This window comes from Corvus hawaiiensis, chromosome Z, assembly GCF_020740725.1.
Source record: "Corvus hawaiiensis isolate bCorHaw1 chromosome Z, bCorHaw1.pri.cur, whole genome shotgun sequence".
Taxonomy (NCBI): domain Eukaryota; kingdom Metazoa; phylum Chordata; class Aves; order Passeriformes; family Corvidae; genus Corvus; species Corvus hawaiiensis.
Genome location: NC_063255.1, coordinates 14,412,206 through 14,435,827, shown reverse-complemented (window position 1 = coordinate 14,435,827; position 23,622 = coordinate 14,412,206). Strand labels below are relative to the sequence as shown.

General features: G+C 40.6%; 1 protein-coding gene across 3 annotated transcripts in view; it reads right to left on the bottom strand.

Moving 5' to 3' along the window:
* Window positions 1-6,075: 6,075 nt before the first annotated feature.
* The window catches only part of MTMR12 (myotubularin related protein 12), a 33,357-nt gene continuing 15,810 nt past the window's right edge, over window positions 6,076-23,622 (bottom strand). For all 3 annotated transcript variants that reach the window (XM_048291523.1, XM_048291524.1, XM_048291525.1), the window contains 9 exons: window positions 22,459-22,534; window positions 19,413-19,519; window positions 17,160-17,284; window positions 14,495-14,573; window positions 12,828-12,898; window positions 11,660-11,832; window positions 10,766-10,933; window positions 9,786-9,947; window positions 6,076-8,795 (listed from right to left, as the gene is read on the bottom strand). In XM_048291523.1, the coding sequence (XP_048147480.1) occupies window positions 8,220-8,795; window positions 9,786-9,947; window positions 10,766-10,933; window positions 11,660-11,832; window positions 12,828-12,898; window positions 14,495-14,573; window positions 17,160-17,284; window positions 19,413-19,519; window positions 22,459-22,534 (1,537 nt within the window). In that variant the 3' untranslated portion in view covers window positions 6,076-8,219. The remainder of the gene's footprint in view (window positions 8,796-9,785; window positions 9,948-10,765; window positions 10,934-11,659; window positions 11,833-12,827; window positions 12,899-14,494; window positions 14,574-17,159; window positions 17,285-19,412; window positions 19,520-22,458; window positions 22,535-23,622) is intronic.

Here is a 23,622-nt window from a genome sequence, read left to right as displayed (position 1 = left end):
ATTAATGCAACATGTACCTTCTCCTAGCAGGCTCAGGGAGACATTCAGGAGGCTTGGGAAATATGAACCAGTGGGTGCTTCTCACTAAACAACATTGTCCTACAAGTGTGGCTGCCTAAGTGGCCCCTCAGTGGCAGCCCAATAGTTAAACTAATTGAACAAAAGCTAATATAAACACATGAAATACATTGTCAACACCTTCTAAACTCAGCCATACCTAAAGGGACTGAAAATCCTGCTATAAAGGCTTTCAAAAATCTCACACAGTCGAAGAGATGCTGTTAAAGGATGCAATGTTTAAGTGTTTGCGGTGGGTTGGCCTTGGCTAGGTAACAGGTGCCCATCAAGGCCACTCTGTCACTCCCCTCCTCAACAGCACAGGGGCAGAACGTATAATGAAAGGCTCATGGGTTGGGATGAGGACAGGGAGAGATCACTCACCAGCTACCACTACAGGTGAAACAGACTCGAGTCACAGATGTTAATTTAACTTACTGCCAATTAAATCAGAGTAGGATAATGAGAAGTAAGAATTAATCTTTAAAAGGCCTTCTCCACATGCACGCTGCTTTTCCCAGGCTCAGCTTCAGGGTTTCCCTACCTTCACTCCCTCAGTGGCGCGAGGGGACAGGGAATGGAGGATGCAAGCAGTTCATCACATGTTGTCCCTGCTGTTCCTTTTTCGTCATGGGGAGGACTCCTCACACTCTTCCCCTGCTCCAGTGTGGGGTTCCTTCCAGTGAGACAGTCATCCATGGACTTCTCCAAGGTGAGTCCTTCCCTGAGACTGCAGTTCTTCATTAAATGCTCCAGCATGGGTCCCCTCCACAGGGTGCAGTCCCTCAGGAGCAGGCTGCTCCAATGTTGGTCCTTTATGGGCTCACAAGTCCTGCCAGCAAACCTGCTCCAGTGTGGGCTCCTCTCTCCACAGGCCACAGGTCCTACCAGGAGCCTGCTCCAGCACAGGCTTCCCATGGGGTCACAGCCTCCTTCGTGCATCCCCCTGCTCCAGTGTGGGGTTATCTGTGGGCTGCAGGTGGATCTCTGCTCCCCCGTGGACCTCCAGGGGCTGCAAGGACACAGCCAGCCCGCATGTCTTTTCCTCCACCTGTCCATGGAAAGAGTTAATCCTTCTATCCTCACTTCAATTCAGGTGTATTAAAGAATTCCTTTTCAGTCCTATGATTAAATTTACTTTTTTTCAGCTCCAGATTGGCACACTGAGGTGTTATTTTACTGACTAAATGTAACTTTTCAAAAAGAAATTTCTTGGCAGGGAACAGCCATTTACAATGCTCCTCTGATAAATGCAAAGATGTCAGTCAAGTTTTCCCTTAGTGCACTGCAGCTGGGGACACATTTGCCTTCTGAGGCTGGAAGGCAGCATGTTGTATATTAATAACTGAGAGGGAAAACTTTCAAGGAGGAGAACGATGTCCATCAGCCTAGACAGAATATTAATGTCCGCAACCAGAACAAGGAGGGCTATTATTACTTTAATAACATCCAAAGAGTATTAAAAAAGTTTATATTCAGTCATTTCCTGCTGCCCAAATCACTCCGGGTCCCTGGTAATTGTGTTTCAGCTGTTTCTAGCATTCATTATTGCCTGCAGAACTCCAGAAGTTTGCCATATTAATGCAGCCTCTACTTAATACCAAGCTATTGAGTAATGGTTTTACAATTACTGTGTTTCATTTCACTAACTTGCCCTTTTTATCATCATTTCTGCCAGACAGCTATTCAGCTGCAATTTGAATCATGAAAAGGACCATTGCTTTCAGAACAACATTAGGTAGATAAATTTTCATGGAAAATTAGAGAAAGTACTAGATTCTACACCTGAGAGAGATAATGGGTGGATTATGGACAAAGCAGATCACCTGCATTAAATCTAAATACAAATGAGAAGTAAGTAAGTAAAATATGCTGAAGAAGTGTGTGGGAGTAACCAATCAGCTCACCTGTGTGTGGCTGAAGCTTTGAAGAGAACAGCAGGAACGCACCAGGAATCCAAAATCACTTTCCGAGCGATTGCTGGTTTTAGATTACAAGTCAGAACATGGTATTTGCTTTTCAGCAGCTGCCCTCAATCACTGCTTACTCACAGCCCAGGCAGCATATGATGGTATTTAAGACTCTGCCAGCCCATCCAAAGCACAGCCTAGGGAACTACAGGCCTGAGGAACATCAGAACATGTTTGATGGTCATAGACTGCATTCTCTGGGTTTGCTCACCTTACTTAGACCTTCCTGCTGTGGCAAACAGGTCAGATCCAATGCAACTGTACTTTAAATCATCCTGTAAGGTTGCCTACAGGCAACCTCAAAACACAGCTGGTTTGGATTGTGGTTTTTTCTTCCGTCTTTTTGTTTTCCCTCAGAAGTGTTCAATAGTTGGGGTTGGCTGTGTGTGTTATTTACAGCATTTCAGCTCGATGCACATTAGAGGTGGTTCCCAGGATTTCTCTCTTTTTCAGCAGCACAGCAGCTGGAGAGTGACTTTCCCTGCACCCGTGGTTCCACCTTTCACCTCATCTGCTCTGACTGGGGACTGCCAATTGAGAGGGGCACCCTCAAACAATCTGCTCCTGTTGTTTCCACCTGCATCCCCACAGGGTGGTTTGGATCAACGAGCTGATCTGATGGGCAGCTAATCCACAAAAGCAAAATACCAATTTCCATAAAATCAGCTGGCAACAGTGTGAGGGCACCGCTGGGCAGTGATTAGCAGGGCTCCCTCTGTCAGCTCCCTGCATTTGCTGCACATCGGGTGTAACCCAATCCCAAACCTGCTGGAAGAACAGACCATCGCTCTGCTGTCACTTGTGCAGGCACCATCACAGCAAAGTGCTGAATCTACAGGAGATATGCTGCACTAGAAAACACCTTTTGGGATTATCACCCTGCTTTTCCTTCGATGCAGTTTTTGTTTGTAAAGAAAATGCTGTGCAGGAGGATTTTACTTACTCTAAATAAAAATAATAATAATAATTATTATTACAGGACAACTTCCAGAACTTCCATGCTCTGTATTGGCAGGGAAGTGAGAGACCTTGTACTTTGAGAACTGTTTAAGTCATCTGTAGTATTCCTTGTCTGGCTTTCAAATATTCCCACCACCTCCTGCAACAGGAAAAACTAAGTACAGCTGGCAGGTATGAAACCAGCCTTTTCCAAAATTAAATAAGCAGCCATCAGAAAAGCAACAAATATTTTCTAATGGCGAATCCACAGTGGAAAGTTTGGGATGGGAAACTGGAAAATACAGGAATTGGCTTGTAGGGAACAAACTGGGTTCATGTGTATAGTGAAGTCAAGGAGGGTGGTGAGGAACATCTTGTTTTGATTTATGAACTGGGGTCAAAGAGTGGAAATATCTTCTTGCATCACCAAAACGTGAAGAAATGTGCACTTATACCCTCTACATAAAATTAGCATCTCTGTCATCACATTCATGCATAAACGTACTTTAAATTAATGTCTCTAAAACAAAAGGAAAGGAGTCCCACTGATTGCAAAGTGAGCCCAAGGAGTTCTGACTTTTAAAAATCTGAAGAAGACTTGAAGATTTACACTCTATTAGCAAAACCTAATTCTAGCAGTGTTAGCTGTTCTTAGTTGGAAATTTTCCTCATATAGGAATAAAAATAAGGTTTTAAAGTGGCCTTTCAGAACTCGTAGAAATATCAGTTGGTTTCCAAGAAATTCAATGGTTCCATAGACTGAATTTTGGCTCCTACAATATAATGAAAATTTTATTTCAGGACCCAGAAACAGACAATATGCAAGACAAAAAAAAAGTTGGATTGAGAGAAAATTGGGATACCTGACTTGACTATAAATGAGCAGATTTGCATTCTCCTACCCTGATGTCCTTACTAATGACACAGGGCATCTAATCTATGTTCTGTCCACCCACCTGCTTAGAAAACCAGTAAATAATTTTGACGGTATTTGACAAAAAATTATTTCAGAAGTTGCTAGATTCCAAGAGGCAGTCTGGAGGCTACATGGCCAGGCCATGCCAAGTCACGAGCATTTACTTGATTCCCCAGGTACCAAGACAGAGAGTTTGAGTTGTCCAGCAAGTCAGCAGCAGTGACAAACCCATAAACTGCTGGTATAGGACATGACGTAGGAACAGGGAGGAGATGGATGGAGACTGAAGATGCTCTGGCATGAACAAGGGCAGGAAATGCCAGAAGAAAGGACAAAATTGAGTGGTATGGCCAGACAAGCCAAGGTCACAGGAAATCAGTCTTCCTAGATCTTTTCACAAAGTAAATTTACAAATGCATTTCCTAGGCATGTGTTATCTGCCTGCTTTAAGCATCCAGGGATAACATTAAGGTAAGTGCCTATTTCATTTTACTGGGTTGCTGAAATGAAAAACAGGGAAACCAAATGCTTGCTGGAAGCAGAATAACATGCTGCAATATAGCGCCAGTCTTTACTGCTCTACGGGGCTCCACAGCAGCCAAGCCATGGCAGCACTGAGCATCCACTGCCCATCCAAACACTTGCCAAGATAACAGCAGTCTTCTATTAACCTTTTCTCAGCCTCCACAGCAAGCTTAGCTTGACCCCAGTCAAACTTGCCTCCCAAGCAGAGGGAGTCCTCTGGGGCTCAGAACTGTGTGTTAAGTCTCTACCATGTTCTTCTAACACGGGCTGAACAACCCCATTGCTCCTGCCTTGGTACTCAACACCGTGGTGCCCTCCTCACAGAACTGTCTCTCCAGCTCAAGTATCAACTCTCCTTGTCTTCTGTGTCCACTCCTTTCCAAGTTAACTCTATCACCCCACCAAGTTCTGCCATCCTGCAAATGCTGGCAAAAAGCATTTGTCATGTTGACTTTATTACAAAACAAGAAAAAGGACACAAGACCCTAGGAAGGGTTTTGCCCCTTCCACTCCCCCTCCTCCCCCCCCCCCCCCCAGATCACCCTGGAAGAGAATGTATAGTTCTGTACACAGAATGCTCTTCTCAGACTCAGCTAAATTCACTACTCAAATCTCCTTCCTGTCCCAGAAGATGAAGTCCTTCACACAATTACTTTTTAAAATAGAGTTTTATGCAAAACTTAGCTCTTTGTGAAGGAGCACCGAGCCGTAAATACTGCATGAGATCTCCAGGTAGTTTAGAATGAAGGTGACCTCTGCTGTGACAAAATTATTCCATTGGAAGAAATCCTCAGCAGAGAGTATTCTGCTACCTCTGGAAAAAGTTATGCTTCCGTGCTTTGAGCACAAATGGAAAAAGCTTTAGCAGGAGCAAAAGATCAGGAGGGCAAGCTGGCTGCAAGCACCTTAATAAAGTACATGTTTGCATTCCATTATGCTGCACATCAGTAGCTGAACCTTTTCAATAGTGAATACAGTCTTAAATCAAAGCCAAGCGGTCAAAGTACAATTGCTGGTCTTTAGCAGGTGTGGGTGAGGCAGAGGCACACCTTGTGGTACAATGTGACCCACAGCTCTTGCTGTGTGGGGCTTCAAGAACAAAGCTGGCACAGTCTTGTAACATTCATGGCATTTTAGTGTTGTGATTTGCACTAAATCAACATATTTGTTTGTGCTGCCTTTGACCAGGGGCTAGCAATTTGTAGGGTCTTGAAGAAAGGGGAATTTTAAAATTTGTACTCCACAACTTACTGTGGTCACCCCTCAGTCCATCTCAAACACGCATCTGGTTTGAGAAACACCCCCTTGTGGCAATTTCAAGAAGTTGCTTAGTGTGACAATGCAAGAACAACTTTTGCCTTGGACACCGGGAAAGTACATTGGTAAGACAGAAATCAACAGTGTTAATAACCCCCACCACTACAGATACTCAGCAGACAGTTCCTAGATCCCCTTTAACTTCCCACAGTCACCCCACTTCACTGCACTGAACTTTCCTCCCTCCTGCACCGATGGCACCTCTCCAAAAGTACAGCGACATCAAAACTGCACAGCTTCCCCGTAACAGTCTGCAAAACCCAGGATATAACCAGAAAAGCCTTGTCACTGCAGATTGTCAAGTCTGCTGTGATTTAGTTATTTAAACATACATTCTCATTTCAGGACAACTATGTCAAAATGTATTTTTATTAACACTCTTCAAACAGCCTGTTAGAGAGAAGTAACAGTATGTGACAAAAAGAAAAAGGAAAAAAAGAAGATAAAAACCTGTAGAGCTGCTAGCTTGCATTCAGTGTTAAAACCTGGAGGTATAAACAGAAGCCTGGAGTAAAAATAGGAAGTATATTTCCAATCCTTCAGTGCAGAAAACCAGCAACAATGGTATTTACTCTACATTAGAAGTGTTCCCATGTTCAATTCCAGAGATATGCTTCTCTTCTATATATATTTCTGATAACTTATGTACAAATAAGATGTCCAACATCCATTCTTTAATACAAATATGTGATCTTCATGACTGAAATATTACAACAGTTTGATCAAAAGTATAGAAAAATCATTTTAATCTTTTTTTTTTAATGGCAGCATTTAAAAAACCCCATCCTTAAACCCAAATGACCTTAGAATGACAAGTATTTCTTCACTGTAATAATACACTGCTCATTCAACATGCAAAATATTATTGCATACATGAGTCACATGAATTACATGAATTAAGTCTGAAGGAAATGTGCCGTACAGCCCATTCTAGCAAGTGCTAGCTGTAAAGATCATATGTATCACAGAAGAAAGCATAAGTACTAGTGTATTTTTAAATAAACCACTACAAACTCAAGTATTGTCCTCGCACTAAGACTTTAAGGCAATTAAGAGCTGGGAAGCTTCAGTTTGGCACAGCTGCATCAAGCTCTCCCCATTTCCCAGTTACGAGAATCTATTTTTAGAGGGCTGCTGATGAATTGTTGCTATACATTAATACAACTCAGTATGAAGTGATAAGTTAGTAACGAAAGTTTAATATCCCCAGTTTCACCGAGCTGATCAAATTTAAGCAACAGTTTATCCACCAGCTAAGTTTTCCAGCATGGATTTTTGAATTATTATGAGAACCTCTCAGTGTAACTCATTTTATGACTTGAATCTGTTCTTGGGGTATTACACAATTTAAGGGTTCAAAACAGATCTGACAGTCAAATAATATTCAGCTCTATAGAGGATAATTATTTGCAGTAAAAATACTTTGTATAAACATACACACAGTAGATCCAAGTCAACAGGCATTTCTTTATGGCTTTTTTCACTGAGGTACTGTTGTAACATCCAGCAACAGGACACAAGTGTTCTATGGTATAAACACCACATTCATAAGCTCTACCACCAACTCAGGACAAGTGGCAACAGACTGCAAATCCTGCAGGATTACAGGAAAAGAGTCATCCCTGCTATGTGGAGAGTCTCAGTGCAAGCTACAGAAAGCCTTAAAGGCAACTGGCATCAATGGGGGAAAGTTAAAATGAAAGTCTCACTCCACTTAAAAGGAGAAAAAAAAACACTTGTGGCAAATTGAAATCTCATTCCTCAAAATTAAGAGCAAACAATATTCCAAGGCAGCAAGGGCATGTAGCATAGCAGCCATACATTAAGACTTGAAATGTGTCATTAAGCTCTTGCATCTGACCTTTGAGTTAAGTGCATGCACAGGCTCACAGCAACCAACCTGTGACCGTGACACCACACAGAACAACAGTGACAAAGGGGAGGGGGCATGCACCTGACTTCTGCTGATCCAACAGCAGACAGAAAACCCCTGGTGACCACAAATGTGTTCTTCAACTGTCAAAAGCTGATCTGTGAATGCACAGTTGGTTGCTTCTTTCACTGCTTACTTTACGTGGGGGGGAAATGCAAATCACAGCAGTCCATTATTCCCAGTACTCTTAGCATAAGGGGAAAGAGATGTTCTGTAAAGATAGCATGATTGTTGCCATATGCGTTTATCATTCCACCTTTATAGCAGGAATTTTATTTGCTGTTTTTTTAACAGCAGCCATATCATTACTCCAGCCAAGACTCCCACTTTTATTACACCTATGCTAAAAATATGTTTCTGCAATAAATATTGTTGGGAGTGAAATTGAAGTTCAAAACATGCTCAGTTAATTACAAGTAGTTCTTTCCAATCAAGCTTTTTTTAACCCCACAAACTCATTGAACATGTTGCAGATCCTCAAGTGCCTTATATGAAGATACAGCACAACATTTAAAACTCAGTGCTTAGCCATATACAATCCATACTGTAATCTATACACATGTTATAACAGATCCCCACTTAGATCAACAAATTCATCATCCCTCTTGACCAAGTCATCTTCATCTTCCAAGTCTTTCCAGGTGCTAGTGGGTAAAGCTGGTTTGACAGACTGTCTCTGAAGTAAAGCAAATGGAAACAAGGATGACAAACGGGCAGAATTTCTCAGCATGGGAGCAGAATGTACATCTCCAGACACAGCCTGACTGTGCTCTTCATCCATTTTCACCTGCAGGCTTTGCACTTCCTCCATCAAGTCCAGAATCTTGGCAGCTGTAGCTATTGTTCCACCTCCGTGAAGCTGGGCCTCAGGAATCCATCGTAGGTAACGCTGTGCCCAGACTTTGATTTCGGGGCCATCGATGCGTGGTAACAGAAGACCATGGTAGTCAACAGGTTTGCTATGCCAGCTATCATAAAACTCCCTTAAGTTATTAGGGGGCTCATCTGAAGAATTTATGAACTTGCCAATTCTTTTACCCAGAATGTTTTTAATTAAATGATCTGTTTCCTCCCTGAAAAATCCTCTCTTTGTGGAAGGCTTTGCCTGTGTCAGTGGCAATGAAAGTTGCCGTTGATGCTTTAAGAGGAAAGAAAAATATTCAGATAAATATTAATGGAATTTCCGAAAGCAGCTTTAAGAGGAAGAAAAAGTTGTATTCAGAAACTATTTGCAAGCAATAGTCCCTTGAACTATATAGCAAAGCAGTGGCTGTGTTCAAACTGTTATTTTTCAATACATCAAATACTTCACAGAGTGTACTTATTGCCAGCTACCTTCCCTGCACTAACCAAAAGTAACACTGATAAAGAAACTTTCTTTGAAAATGCCAAATCCATTGCTTACGTTCAAGTATTACAAATGTTCATGTTTAGTTTAAGCTAGTTGGAAATCAGAGAGCACTTGAATTATAGGTTTTTATCCAGTGGTCCCTCGCTCCATCTCAGATTAATGCTGTAGATCATACTGGCAGTGTCTCACTTGGGAGTGCTTTGTACAGGACCGAATTTAACCAATAAATTACAATTGGAAGAGGCTACTCCAAACAAACATTTTTCCCTGAAGTAGTGCTACTTTCCAGCAATGAAGTGGTCCATCCATAATCCTCCATACCCCAGACAGTTTTTTGCTGTTGTTCGTCCCCCTCCCACTCCAAGTGCAGACACACACTCCAGTTACATTCAGACAAAATTAGGGAGGCAATTACAAACCTGCTATGTATTTCAATTATGTACTCCATGGAACAACTAAATGAACTCCCTTCAGACATGTCAGTGCAACTCACCTGAATGTTAAATCTCATGACTTACCACTATACTTGCACAGAAGTATGAAGAAAAAGAATCCCTAGCTTCATGGCTATGAATAGTTACTGTAAAACAGTTATTTTCAACTGAGGTGGATGCAAATTTGGTTCTTAAAACCCAGGTGGGTCTGAGGTACACATGCATTTTGTCAATTAAAAAAAGTCTGCACCAATACTTTCACTGTGAGTACATTTGAAATAAGAGGTGTGCAAAATATTTCTAGAATTGAAAAAATAGTTTAGTTTAGCAGCACGTATCTTACTTTGAATCGTGTAGTCTTCCGTTGACTTTTATCTGGTTTTGGTTTCTCTGCATAAAGAGGGTTGTTCAGAAAAGCCTGGGCCTTGCGGTCAAACTGCACAGACCAGTCCCACACAGTAAGGAATCTGAAAGGACCACCTTGTGTCTTGAGGCTTTCCCCACTCTGCCAGAACAAACAGGTCACATTTAATTCTGCTGGAAGGGAATTCTGACCAAGTCAAGGTGAAATTAAGAAACTGGCTTTTCAGAAAAAAGGCCACAGAGTTGCAACAACACTTGTGATTTCTATGTGTTCAAAAACCAAACAAAAACAGTGCAATTAAGACTTTCACAGATTAAAATAAGGTTAAATAATCGCAGGAAAAAAATGGTTTTGAACCTTGGGCAGGAGACAGACACTTGGATTCTTCAAACACAGGGGGAATGTTAGGATTCCAAACGACAAAAGTTAACGACAGTCATGCAGTGCTACTGGTCTAGATTTTGTGATCAATGATTTATTTGTATGAAAAATAGTTATCTTCACTTTTTCCTTCAGTCTCTGAGCAGCCCTGCAGGGGATACTCCCATTGCTCCCAGCTTCTTAGGCTAGAGAAGAGCATGAACCAAATACAAATCAACATTCAGGAGATGCTGATTTTGGAACACAACAGAATATACGATACAAGAATTTTGTAGATAACTTATTCTGCAGGACAGCTGGATAGTCCTCATAGGTTAGGGAGCTCCAATTTCACTGAAGAATATTAAAACATGAAACTACAACCACACGTTACAGGTTACATATTCCTTCTGTTATCATAAACTCCAAGTCCTGAACTTGACTCCTTATGGCCAAAATTCCACTTGTTCACCCTTCAAGGCACTTCAATGAGTAAGGAAAAAGGCACTGTTGGGAATTAGCTTTTTTTGAGTGTTCCTTGTTTGTTGGTTAAACTCATTGTCCAACAACAATGGGTCCAAGAAATACCAAACCCTTACCTTATTAGTGTCTCTTTGATGTTGAGAGTTGAAGAAGAAAGTGCTAAAAATAGGCACATAGAGGCTGTCTGATAAGACAGTTAAGTAAGTTTCTGTGAACTCGAATGCTGGAGGATACTGTTGTACCAGCTGCCAAACACAATTTAGCAGGAGCAGAAAAACAGGAGCCTAAGTAAATAAAATATTTCATTGGTTTCAAAAAAAGTTAAAATTGTTCCACCATGCAGACTTATTTATTTTATAGTATTTAGTGCCTCCAAATACAAATCTTAAGGCAAGAAGCCTGATTAACTACAGAACTGCTGCATATATACTTGGCTGAACTCTGAAAAAGTATTATCTGAGCTACCCTTGGCCAATTGTTGACAGAAGAGGTGAGCACTTTCTACTCTGAATTTGAAAGTTGCCACCATGCAGCATTTTAAGGGTGGCAAAGCAAAACTAGTTTATAACAATTCTTCATCAGAATGAGTCAGTTTACATCTATTATTTCAATTCTGTATAGCAATCTGATCTAGTCCCAAAGCAAGACTATCTTATATTTATTATTTATACTATGTATAAAGCTGATCTCTAGATGTGACAGGAATAAGGCAATTAACTTGAGTTATTTCTATGGATGCTACTACCATTTAACACAGTTTTCAAGGGCACAAGATATGACTTCCAAAAGACTCCAAGACTGGGAAAGTTTGCATTTGTCCTCCTCAATAATAAAGCCACTGCTGACCTCTGAACAGCAAAAACAGTGTCACTGTACAAACATCAACCCATAGAACAAAACACTAAAGATCATCAGAGTAACTGGATCTTCTGGACTAACAGCTAAATCCCTCCTTGTGCTGAGTAAGCTTGTAAATAGAAAGTAAAGAAAGCAATTTAAAAAAATCATACCTCCTCTTTTTCACTTTTGTGTAAGTGGTTACAGCGATCCAAAAAGCCATGTCCTCCAATCACCCACTCCTTCTGAATAAGGCTCTGAAACCCTGACTTTGTTCTGCTGTATGAATCCATCATCACTTGAACCAGACTCGAGATTACACAGCACAGATCAGTAGCACTCTCTTCTACAAGGGAGAGTAGAAACAATATTCTTTACTGAGTCATTCCTCAAACTTTGTGTATGAAAGCAAAGCATTGCCACGTTCACATAAACAAAATTGTATTTCAGGATCAGAGCAGCACAGAAATTTTTGCAAGTCATAGAGAAGTTAATCCATGATTTCAAATATAAGGTTACTTACACATTTATCCTAGGAAAACACTTTGACAATAAAACCTGCAAGCCCCAACCTTTACCACTACAACTTGCCTGTGCCATTCAGTCTCCCACAAAGCACACCCTGCCCCTCAGCCCCTTACCCTTCCTATCCTCCATGCCTTTTTTCACAAGGTGTGAAACTGTCTCCTCGTGCAACATATATTCTTCACCTTTCCAAAAGGTGCCTCCAGAAAACACCTCTTTCCTGTGCTAGGTTTCTCAAATGGCAATATAGGGAAATACCCAACTAAATTTCCAATCCAAGAGTCACTTAATGGTTAACTTTAGGTTTGGTTTTCCGTATGATTACTTTGTCTAGAAAAATAAACTGCTCAACATGTTTACAGTAAGCATATTCTTCCACATATTTTTAATAAAGAGGCTACAGAATATCCAGCATATATCTAGAAAATATAAAGGTTGTTTTGCAAAGTTTTCTTATTACTGGTCCTTTGCGTAGTTATGGCTCCCCTTCCCCTTAAAGGGCAGCAAAGGATCTAGGAGACCCTAAATAAAATAAACTGGGCAACAGGAATGTTACCCCTTCTTTACGCATGAGTCTCCTGACAATTTATCAGCAGCTTTCTCATTCATATCCTATCTTAGCCTGGAACAGTGCTTACCATATTTTTTTAACTATAGGAAGCATTTCCAGGAGTGTGAGAGATTTAGGTGCTTTACTCTTACTAGTACGGTATGAATTTTAGCAAGTCTCTACTGTAATTATAAACTTACAGCTTAAGCTACTTCAAAATTAATTTTAAAAAATAAATATATAGGACTATCCCATTAAATACGTACCTATGAGGAGAACATTTGTATGCTGTATTTCCAGACACTCAGCAACTTCTATTGCTTTCTTCAAGACTCTCCTGTTTGGTACAGGAAAAGTTAAGTTTCTTGTATTAGTTTCCCCTAGACAGGACTAGAATGCCATACTTGAAACTTGACTAGTTCTTTAAAACACAAAACCCATGCTCAGTTTGTGTAAATGAAGAACCGTTTAGCTTCAAGAACATTTTATTTGGCCATTAACCATGCACTTTCAGTTGCTATGATACAATACTTTATTTTGGATCAGCAGCAGCCATCACACCCTGAAGTGTTAAAATTGCTAAGAACCAGATCTTTATCCTGGAAAGAGTCAACATCACCACATTTATGTTCTAATGTACTACATACTACATTTCTTCCAAAATCTGGTTTTAAGAGGCAGATGGAGGAATGACCAATCACCTCTTTTAAACACTCAGACAAAATTTATTCAGAGAACGTTATTACACAAGGAAGACTGAGTAGACTTACAGATCACATAAAATCAGATGTAACACTGTTGGTTTCTAGATCTAAATCTTCATAAAGTTAATTATTTTTTGCAAAAGCCTGCATACAAATTAGAATTTTTGCAATAGCTTAGGCCACTAATAGAAGCTGACAGTTTATTTCTTAAGTGTGGAGTTGTCAGATTCTTTGTTCTATCATCTAGAACATGTGAGAAGGCATTCCTACTAACTGCAAGAGCCAAGAACAGGCTGATCCAGGAACCAACTGGATCCAAGTATGGAAATGACCAGTCTCAAAACAACCTAAGGATAGCAATCTGGCCTGGCTTTTACTTCCAACTACTTGTGATCTTGGTCATGTCAATGGATTTCTCAACATACGGTCTTCACTAGAACCTTCAATAAACACATACATTTAAATTCTGGATTAATGAGTTAATAACTATCAATATTTATTAATTGTTATTAAGACTAGAAGGGACTGGAGCTGACTGCAGAAGCACATCATGGTAATTAGCTGATCACAGAATAAACTGACAGGCAAAAGAGCTAGCACAAAGTAACACTGAAAACAAAATTCCTCAGCATTCCACTACAACAAGCCTTAAGTTAGCCAACACCATTCCAACACTTACTCACTCTGGACTGCTGAAAGAAGAAAAGAGAACTTAAGGAACAATCAGGACAGGAGGGGGACAAAACTGAGAAGAAATGTCATTTTATCAATCTTTGGTGGGCTAACATCTCAAACACCGCACTTCATCTCATCCTAAAGGACATTACAGAAGTAGAGAGTACAGAGAAGAATGGCAAGGCCAGTAAGAGAAACAGAATAGTATCATGCAAGGAACAAATAGGATTCTTGAGCTTGGAAAGAAGGTGACAGTGCAGGACAGAAATTATCTGGATCTATAGTTTTAAAAAGCTTTCTGGAAAAGTTGTAATTGGAATGGTCTGCTAGTTCTCACATCCTTTAAAGTGGAAGGCTTAACACAAGTCTGCACTGTTAGAAACATTGTCTCAAGTTGCAGAAATAAGATATATAAATGGAACCGTAAGCCCGTCTTAATTTTTTTCCTACTGGCAGTAAAGAATGTCATTCAATTTCAAGAAACTAGCTAGAAAACCCACTACAAATGCATTTACCAACAATTTGAAACACAGAAAGCTGAAGATAGAGCAAACCTGATTATTTCTAGCCAGTTTGTGCTCTCCAGTAATGAAAACCATTTCACATCAGTTGCCCAGAAGTCTGTACTGTTATCTGCAAAAAGAAGAGGAAAAACAAAAAATTGATTTGTTCACACATACATACATACATAGTAATAATTAGCAGCCATCCATTGTATTCCCCTTCAGTTATGAACTGGTACAAAACAACCAATACTAAGGAGTCAGCAAATCTCAATCACTGTTAAAGCTGACACCTTATAACTAAATAAGGAAGTGAAGTAGTCCTACAAACACCAGCAGGTTTATAGCACCACAGCCTTTTAGAAAAGGTATGTTGAAGGTTCATGGCAATCAAACCAGGTAAATAAATCTGTTGACAAAATGGAAAAGAAATAAAAAAGTTTAATCAGAGATGATGATCCACATAAAGCTTAACTATAAAGAGGCTGGATTTTGAATATCATTACCATCGCAGCCAGAAACATCAATGGGTTTTAGAAGCAGGTTATAAAAATCTATGGAATTTAAGAGCTACCTGAAAAATGTTTTAAACAGTTTTTGTTGCAACTAAAAAAAGACATTAAAATACAGAAACAGGGAGGCCAAGTTCAATACCACAAAGTCATTAAACTCTTATGTATTTCACTAGGACTTTTGTAGGTTTTTTGAAATGCCACCTAAGTCTCCACTGCTTTTATTTCTATCAAAGCCAGTCAACAGACATTGGAAAGCTTTCACAAGCTGATACAGTAAATTAAAACCAGAATAGATTACATTTCCTGCATGAGACAAACCTTGAAGCACAAGGCCTACAAACAGTTCTACTAGTGAGAAACCAGATACACTCACTTCCCTCCTCCCCTACCCTTTCAATGATAACTTCAGTTCCATATGTTTCTGTGTAACTGCTCACCTCCCCGAGTCTCTTTCCATACACATCTGGTGTTCAATTCCAGCACATACACACACACACACTTCTGTCTCTGCTGCATCTTTCACCTATGCCTCAAATGCATGAGCATATACATGTTTTGTTCCTGTAGCTGTTCTGCCTCCATACCTCTCCCCCTCATTTGGCTCTTTACTCATTTAAATTCCTCTCCCAGTTTCTTTCACCCTGGCCATAGAAACTAGTTCTTCACAAAAGCACTAGAATGCATCTTCAGAATTCTGTTCCATTAGATGTAGTTTTCACTAAATCCTACCACACTCACAGTAAAGAATTTCTGCCTAATATCTGATCTAAACCCACCCATTCTCCCCTGTCCTATCATTTCATGCTCTTGTCTGGAGTTCCTCTCCAGTTCTCTTGTAGCCCCTTCAGGCACTGAAAGGTGCTACAAGGTCTCCCCGAAGCCTTCTCTTCTCCAGGCTGAACAACCCCACTCTCTCAGCCTTTCCTCACAGGAGAGATGCTCCAGCCCTCTGATCATCTTGGTGGCCTCCTCTGGACTGGCTCCAGCAGGTCCCTGTCCCTCCTGTGCTGGGACTCCAGAGCTGGATGCAGTGCTCCAGGTGGGTCTCAGCAGAGTGGAGCAGAGGGGCACAATCCCCTCCCTCCCCTGCTGCCCACGGGGCTCTGGATGCAGCCCAGGACACATTTGGCTCTCTGGGCTGTGAGTGCCATGGCCAGGACAAGCTGCCTATACCATATTAACTAGCCAGAACAGGACAAAAGTAATGGTTAATGTGTTCAGACCTTAAAAGATGGTAATAAGGTAGCAAATTTCTGTAAGATCTTATTACTTCTGCAAAAGCTTACCTGAACATTTTTCTCAGACTGCAAGTGCATAGTGCTATACTCAGTGAGGTACAGTCTACTATTAAACCTTATTTAAAAAGCTCCAAGAACAAAACACTTACTGGATTACAGTTTTAACACATTCTCCTTTCCATGAATACAAGACAATGAATGATACAATTACATCATCAAAATACACAGTATTTCCTGAGACAGGTTAAATGACTTAAATTCAAGCTTTGGCCTTTTTCCTACAGAGGGTAAGTTACCAGAAACCACATAAAAAGATAAGTAACTACATTTAGCTCTTAAGATTCACTGTGGATTTGACAGTGTATTCTAGACAAAATCCTCGGTGTGAAACTCTAATATCTCATATTAAAAATGGAGTGGATCTTTTTTCATCTCAGGAGATGAGGTCGAAGTGTTTCATGACAGCAAAATAGTTGGAAAGTCTCAGAAGAAAAAGTCTGAAAGCCTAGAGCATACTTTCACATGGCTCCCATTTTATTGCTTTCTAAAGGACAGAATTTAAGTAGCTTCATGTTTTGAGATGTGACTAGTGGGTAACAACACCTAGTGCAAAAATGAATTAGCATTTAGTCTGCACTCTTGACAGAGCATAAAGGCTTTTTAAAAGGTTGACCACAGTACACTGAAAAATCTTCCCCACACACTTCACTCCAGCTAGTGTGTTCCAACTAACAGTTAAGACTCTGCTCCCTTTTAAAGTAATTTTCAGATACTGTGACAGCTTAGCAAGCAATGGTTAAGTCAAAGAACTACAAACCTTCATTCAGACATAAGCAGAGTCTTCAGTTATGTATTTTAAAACCTGCTTTTAACCACCTTCAAAATCAAGACACCAATCAAGAAAATTACTGCACTCATGAGACACAGCACATCATCATGCTTTGCTTTAAAAGTCTGACTTACCTATCAAAAACAGCTGTTTAAATCTTGTGTATGCAGTCTGGATATCTTGCAGAGATGGAAGGCTGCTTGACAAGTCATCCATCTTCAGGAGCTCATAGGGAGGTTTGCTAATTGTCTTACAGATTCTAAATCAAATCATCAAGAGATTAAAGCCTTCTGCTTCACAAGTCAAATAATACACCAACTACTATCACTGAAGACAAAATTAACAGGCACGGTTTGTGAAAGAGTTGTAATACCAGAAGATAGACACTCTAGAAAGCTAGTGGCCTCCATGCATTTTTAAGTACTGGCTGGAAGCTTGCCTACAGGCTTATAACAAGATTTGAAGCTTTTAACCATTACACCAATAAAACTATATTTGTGCCTCAGTTATGAATATTGCAAGCAGCACTTGATTTTTACTACTGTTTTCTTCACTAGATACACCAAAATCACTTTACTAGGGGGCTGCTAGAGGTGTATCCAGAAAGAAGAGATGGATAGAAACACCCAAACCTCCCAGCAGAAGCTTACAATTTCTCTTGACTTTTGCCAACCAGATTCTGATACCTAGCTGCCAGGTCTTCTAATGAAACACGTGAGTAAAGGAAATTATCTGGATTCAAACAAGACAATATATCTTGCACTTCCCTATATATCTACTATTTTTTTTCCCTTGAAGGAGAGGAAAAAATACCAGGCCAGATAACGCTTTAGTTTGGACCCAGCACATCTCCTCTCATTCAGGTTCCAGAGCTCAGATGAACATGAACTTGGTAACTACATCTGCTGTCACTCTGGCCTCTTATGGTCAAGACCTGGGAAAAATTGCTCTAGCTCATACTTCAAAAGTGAGACCTTGTGGGCACTTTTCCAGGCAGGACAGAGTGCTTTGCTTCCTGCAGGCTGTAGCACAGAAACCTGCTTTAGGTGAGAACTACAGGGGTCCAGATCAGAAACACAGGTTACCAGACCTCCTGAAGATGCATCAGATCAGAGGTGAGGGAAAGCAATCGTTGGCCAAATACAAATACTTCTTCCAAATGAAGCAGTAAAGAACTTGTGCTGGAAGATCAGACTCTGAACAGCTTTTTAAAAAAGATAAACTGCTAATTGTAAACATCTGCTCTGTGCCTGAGTTCAGACTATTACTATAATGGCACTTTAACACACCCTGATGGCCAATTCATAGATACATTTCAGACTCCAGTGATTAAGCACCAGTACTGCACAGCAAAGAAAACCAGCAATACTGCCCCAAGTTCAAACAGCCACAGAGAAGGCATCAAAATATCAGAGGATGCCTTGTTTCAGCTTACTGCTAGTTTTATTTACTTTCACATCATGAAATAGTATTAAAGACAGTTCTAAATCATGTAATCTTCCCCATTTCAGGGTAAAAATATTAGAGAATCTGCAGGAAAGGCCACAAGCTCTTCCTGTGCAAGTATAAGGAATTTTATAAACAAAAGCAGTTTTAAGAGCCCAGTCAAGCTGTTTTCTGTTAGTTCTGTGTGATTAAAAGGCTCTCCATCGATGAGGAGCAAGGAGGCCATGTTCAGTGCACAGATTATACATATGAGTCTGATCTAACAGGTGGCTGCTGAGAGAGAAGTTCTGTCCAGGACACACAACAGGTTAAAAAAGCGCCAAAATTAAAGGGCAAAAAGTCATTGCCATAACATTCAGACAGCTGTGCTCCTTCCTTTAAGTTAAACTTGTAATTTTTCAAACTGCTGAACTAATTCAGCTTACTACCCCAACTGAAAAAGTGCAGCCTCCCTTCACATCTGAAAGCTGCAGTAGTGAACTGCTTAGGCTGTCTCAGACATTTTAGATCACCTTATCTCAAATTATTTAAGAACATGAACCTAGCTCTCAGAAGATGGCAGAGTCTTAAAAGCTCAGTTTGCAAATCCACTTTTAGAGATGGAGTCTAGATTTCTCTTACTTGCTAAACAATTAAGCCCATTAAACCCTACAGGCTTTGCTGCTGCTTTACCTAAATAACACACCACAGTTTGTACAGATTCCTCAGACATATATCTGTATGTATTTCCACAGAAAAAGCCTTCAGTGAGGTTCCAGTCCTGCACAAGCGACCGGTGCCATTAGGTCAAGGGCTTAAACACATTCCACTACAGAAAACTACTTTCAGATACAGAACTTGTTTCCTGATGTGTGAAAGCTTAAAAGATATAGCATATATGGAAAAAGAGAAGCAAGGTCCATACCAAGCAAAGTGTTGTGGACAGAATAGCTATTACTGACCCATCCAAGAAGGCTTTTTGCGTTTGTGAAGTGCTGTCATCTTGTTCTTTGGGAAACGCAGACATTTTGAGGAGAGCAGCACCATTATGGCAAGACCAACACCAAATCTGCAGAAAGACATTTACCAGGTGAGAAAAATTAGTAAATTGTCCTATACAAGGTATTTGATTATGTGACTCAGTGATTTCAAAATTTCTCTGTGCTTTTGCTTCATTGAATTTTTAGTGTATTTAATAACGCCATCAATAGAAGCAAACTCCTACACCTGAACCAAAATTACATGCCTGAGTACACTATGTTACCACTTGCAAGTTTTTACACAGGCACAGGGAAATATAAAATGTCAGATTAAGTCAAAACACTACTTTCTCAACTTCCCTCACAGGTAAAAAAAAAATTGATCAAAAAGTCTATGGCCAAATTATGTCGGCATATATGCCACAGCAAGACAAGTAACACACATGTATATATATAATCCATCCCTTTCTCTACACAGATGGTAGGTTTTTCTTATAGTTCAGCCTTAAGATAACTCGCAATAGATGCGCTGATGTTTTTTCATGTGAACTATGCATAAAGAATAATCTAGGCATATGAAATAAAGTGTTAAACACTCCACAGCTGAATCAGATTGCATGGTCACAGGTATTCCTTGTGCCAAATCAGTCCTCAAAGCTTCTTAGTTCCCCTTACACGTATTTTCTTCATTCATACCTACTCCTTGAAGCTCTCGAGATGATCTGCACACTTGCATTGAAACAGGGAGTAAGAATCATTTTCATCAGGAATACTACACAAACGAAATCAGGAAGTTGAAGTTCTGCTATCAATTTACAGTAACCATGAGGTGCACCTCAGAAGGATGCAGAAACCTCAAAATCATGAAGAGTGGAAAAAATTACTATACTGTCCTTCGACTGCCTTCTCAAACCAATTTAATGGTCCAGCTATCTTGACACTAGCTTCACAGAAACAGTTAGGAAATATTTAGAAGAGTTCTGCAAGGCTTATGAACAGTGGATAGCTACAGATGTTGTCATCTATTTGGACATTCGTAAGGCCTTGAACATGATTACCCACAACATCCTTCTCTCAAACCTGGGGAAATACAGATTTGATGCATGGTCTGCTCAGGGATGAGGAACTGGTTAAATGGTCACATCCAGAGAGTAGTGGTCAATGTCCCCATGTCCATACGGGGATCAGTGATGAGTCTCAGGGGTCTGTACTAGGACCAGGACTATTTAATACCTTCATCAACGACACAGTCAGTGAGATCAAGTGCACCCTCAGCAAATTTCCAGACAACACCAAGCTGTGAGGTGTGTTTAACACACCTGAAGGACAGGATGCCATCCAGAGGGACCTGGACAAGCTTGAGGAGTGGTCCATGGGAACATCATGAGGTTTAACAAGACCAAGTGCTGGTGCTGCACCTGGGTCAGGGCAACCCCCAGTATCAGCACAGGCTGGGCATGAACAGACCCAGAGCAGCCCTGCCCAGAAGGACTTGGGGGTGCTGTGGGTGAGAGGCTGGACATGCCCCGGCCATGGCACTCACAGCCCAGAGAGCCAAACGTGTCCTGGGCTGCACCCAGAGCCCCGTGGGCAGCAGGGGAGGGAGGGGATTGTGCCCCTCTGCTCTGCTCTGCTGAGACCCACCTGGAGCACTGCATCCAGCTCTGGGGTCCCAGCACAGGAGGGACAGGGACCTGCTGGAGCCAGTCCAGAGGAGAGACACAAAGATGGTCATAAGACTGGAGCACCTGTCCTGTGAGGATATGCTGAAGAAATTGAGTTGCTCAGCCTGGAGAAGGCTTTGGGGAGACCTTTTTGTGGCATTTCATTACTTAAAGGGGGCTTAGAAAAAAGATGGGGAAAGACTTTTTAACAGGTCTTGCTGTGATATGACAAGGGGTAATGGTTTGAAACTAAAAGAGGGTAGGTTTAGAACTACATATGAGGAAGAAAGTTTTTACAAGGAAGGTGCTGGAAAACTGGATGGACCAGGTTGTCCAGAAAGGTGGTAGATGCCCCAGAAACATTCAAGGCCAGGTTGGAAAGGGCTCTGTGCAACCTGATCTAGGAGAAGATGCTTCTTTTCATTCCAGAAAGGGATTAGACTAGATTATGTTTAAAGGTCGAAACTATTCTACAATTCTGTGAATGCAAGATGGAATAAAAAAACCCCAAACACTTCTGTTTCTATGTAAGAACCAGTGTAATAGGTCTCTGACTCTCTGAGAAAAAGTGAGCCAAACTACTTTGACCTTTAGGCAGGACAACAGAGTACTATCTTCTCCATGGACCAATTAATTTAAAAGCATGAAATGAACGTGATTTTCCTCGGCAAGTTTAATGGGCATACAGCAGCTAAGGTAAGACCTCACAAGTGAGATTACTTTGCTCCTTGTTTCCATCTCCTCTTATTGGTTCTTGAACTAAAAGGCAGAAAGCCAAACCCAGCTTGCTACAGGGTGCAAACCAGTATATTTAACTTCATTTTCTGTTGGATGGCTAGAACTAGTTTTTCAGTTGGGCTACTTGACTTTGCAAAAACACTGCATCATCACAGCCACAGCACTTACCAGAACCCAAGCTAGGTAACTGGAGGTGTTCAGCTACACCTTACATGCACTGTCTTCACCTCAATATCCAAACAGCATTTCAAAGCCTACATATTGCCCCAGCCAGATGCCACTCAGTACAGTCTCATGAAAAACAGGCTGTTGGACAGACAGGCTAGTAGTGTATGTAGGCTGTAGGACATTAGTAAATGAGAACTGTGAACAGTAAATGCATATTTTGCTGCTATGTTATGTGTATGTTATATATATGTTTTGCTACATATGACACTTTTCAGTGAAATACAGAAATGTATCAAGCACTTCTCCTTCCAACATCTGTTTCCCTTCAGTAGATGACCAGGTATACATGTAAGGTGTTAAAAACAAGATCTGAAAACTATGCAGTAACATCTGCAATACTAATTGAAAGTCTGCCATCTCAGTAAGAGTCTTACCCTCAGCCATGCACGTATACTTACAGGAATGCCTCTGCCTTCGTACTTCAAGATACTTTCTTCAGAAATGCATATGGGAACAACAAAATACAATGGCAGCCTAAGATAACAAAGAAGAGTTTCTTGGTCTCAAAAGTGAACAATTTCCAAGCTCCTTTTAATGATGGTGAGTGTTCTAGCTCAAATTCTAATTATATATTCACTCTGCTACAAGTCTACTAGATAATTATACTGTCATCAAAGCTGTCCCTTTATTTTCAGCTGAATAAGGCTTTTTCCCAGCCTTGAGGTCTTAACTATTTTCATTGCAAAAATCCCCCTGCCTTTGCAAAGGTGCAATTAATTGTAACCTCTAAGACTGATTGCTAAGACCACCTTGGTTCTCTCACGCTTTGTTGTTTCAAAAGATACCCTTGCAGTATTAAATGACTAGTTCTGTTTCCATGCCTGTTAAGCAGTTCACATCCTAATTCAAGAATATCATTTAATACATCAAGGATTTCCAGCATCAGCCAACACTATTTATGTTCAAGGCCCAGAGAAGCAACAAAGGTAAGTACTTAAACTCAGTTTGGGTCGCCCAAGACAGAGTTCTAGAGTAAATAGTTGAGACTTTGAAATACTAGTTTCCACAGTCTGTGAAACCTTTCATGATATGACTATGAAACAACAGTAGAAGTACACAAATCCTTGTATACATCCTAAAGGGCTCACCAATAAATGCTACTCAGCTAAACTGGTGGCCAAGCTCAGCTAAATGTAGCTAACCTTCTTCTAAAGGCAACACAACTTAACTTCCACCAGCACATTTTGCAGATTTACTTTAAACCAGTTACTCTTTCCCCACCCAGCCCCTCCCCCAACTAAAACAGTGGAAAATCTCCAGTGCACGTAACTTGAAATTTTATCAGACTAAAGGTACGGGACTGAGAAAGTGTCATCCTAAAGAGTGTGACAGGAGTGTAGGTCCCAGACCTACATATTTTCTATTCTTCACTCCTAGACATAATCAAAGCTTGATTTGGCCAAGGTCCTGAGTAGTTTAAACCTAATCTTAAAGTTAACCCTGCCTGAGCAGGATCAGCTCCTGAGACTACAAACCAAACTATTCCATAAATAAAAATAGAAACCAGATCCTAAAAAAAGTCCTAAACTACTTATAATCCCCAGCATCCAAGGTAGCACTGA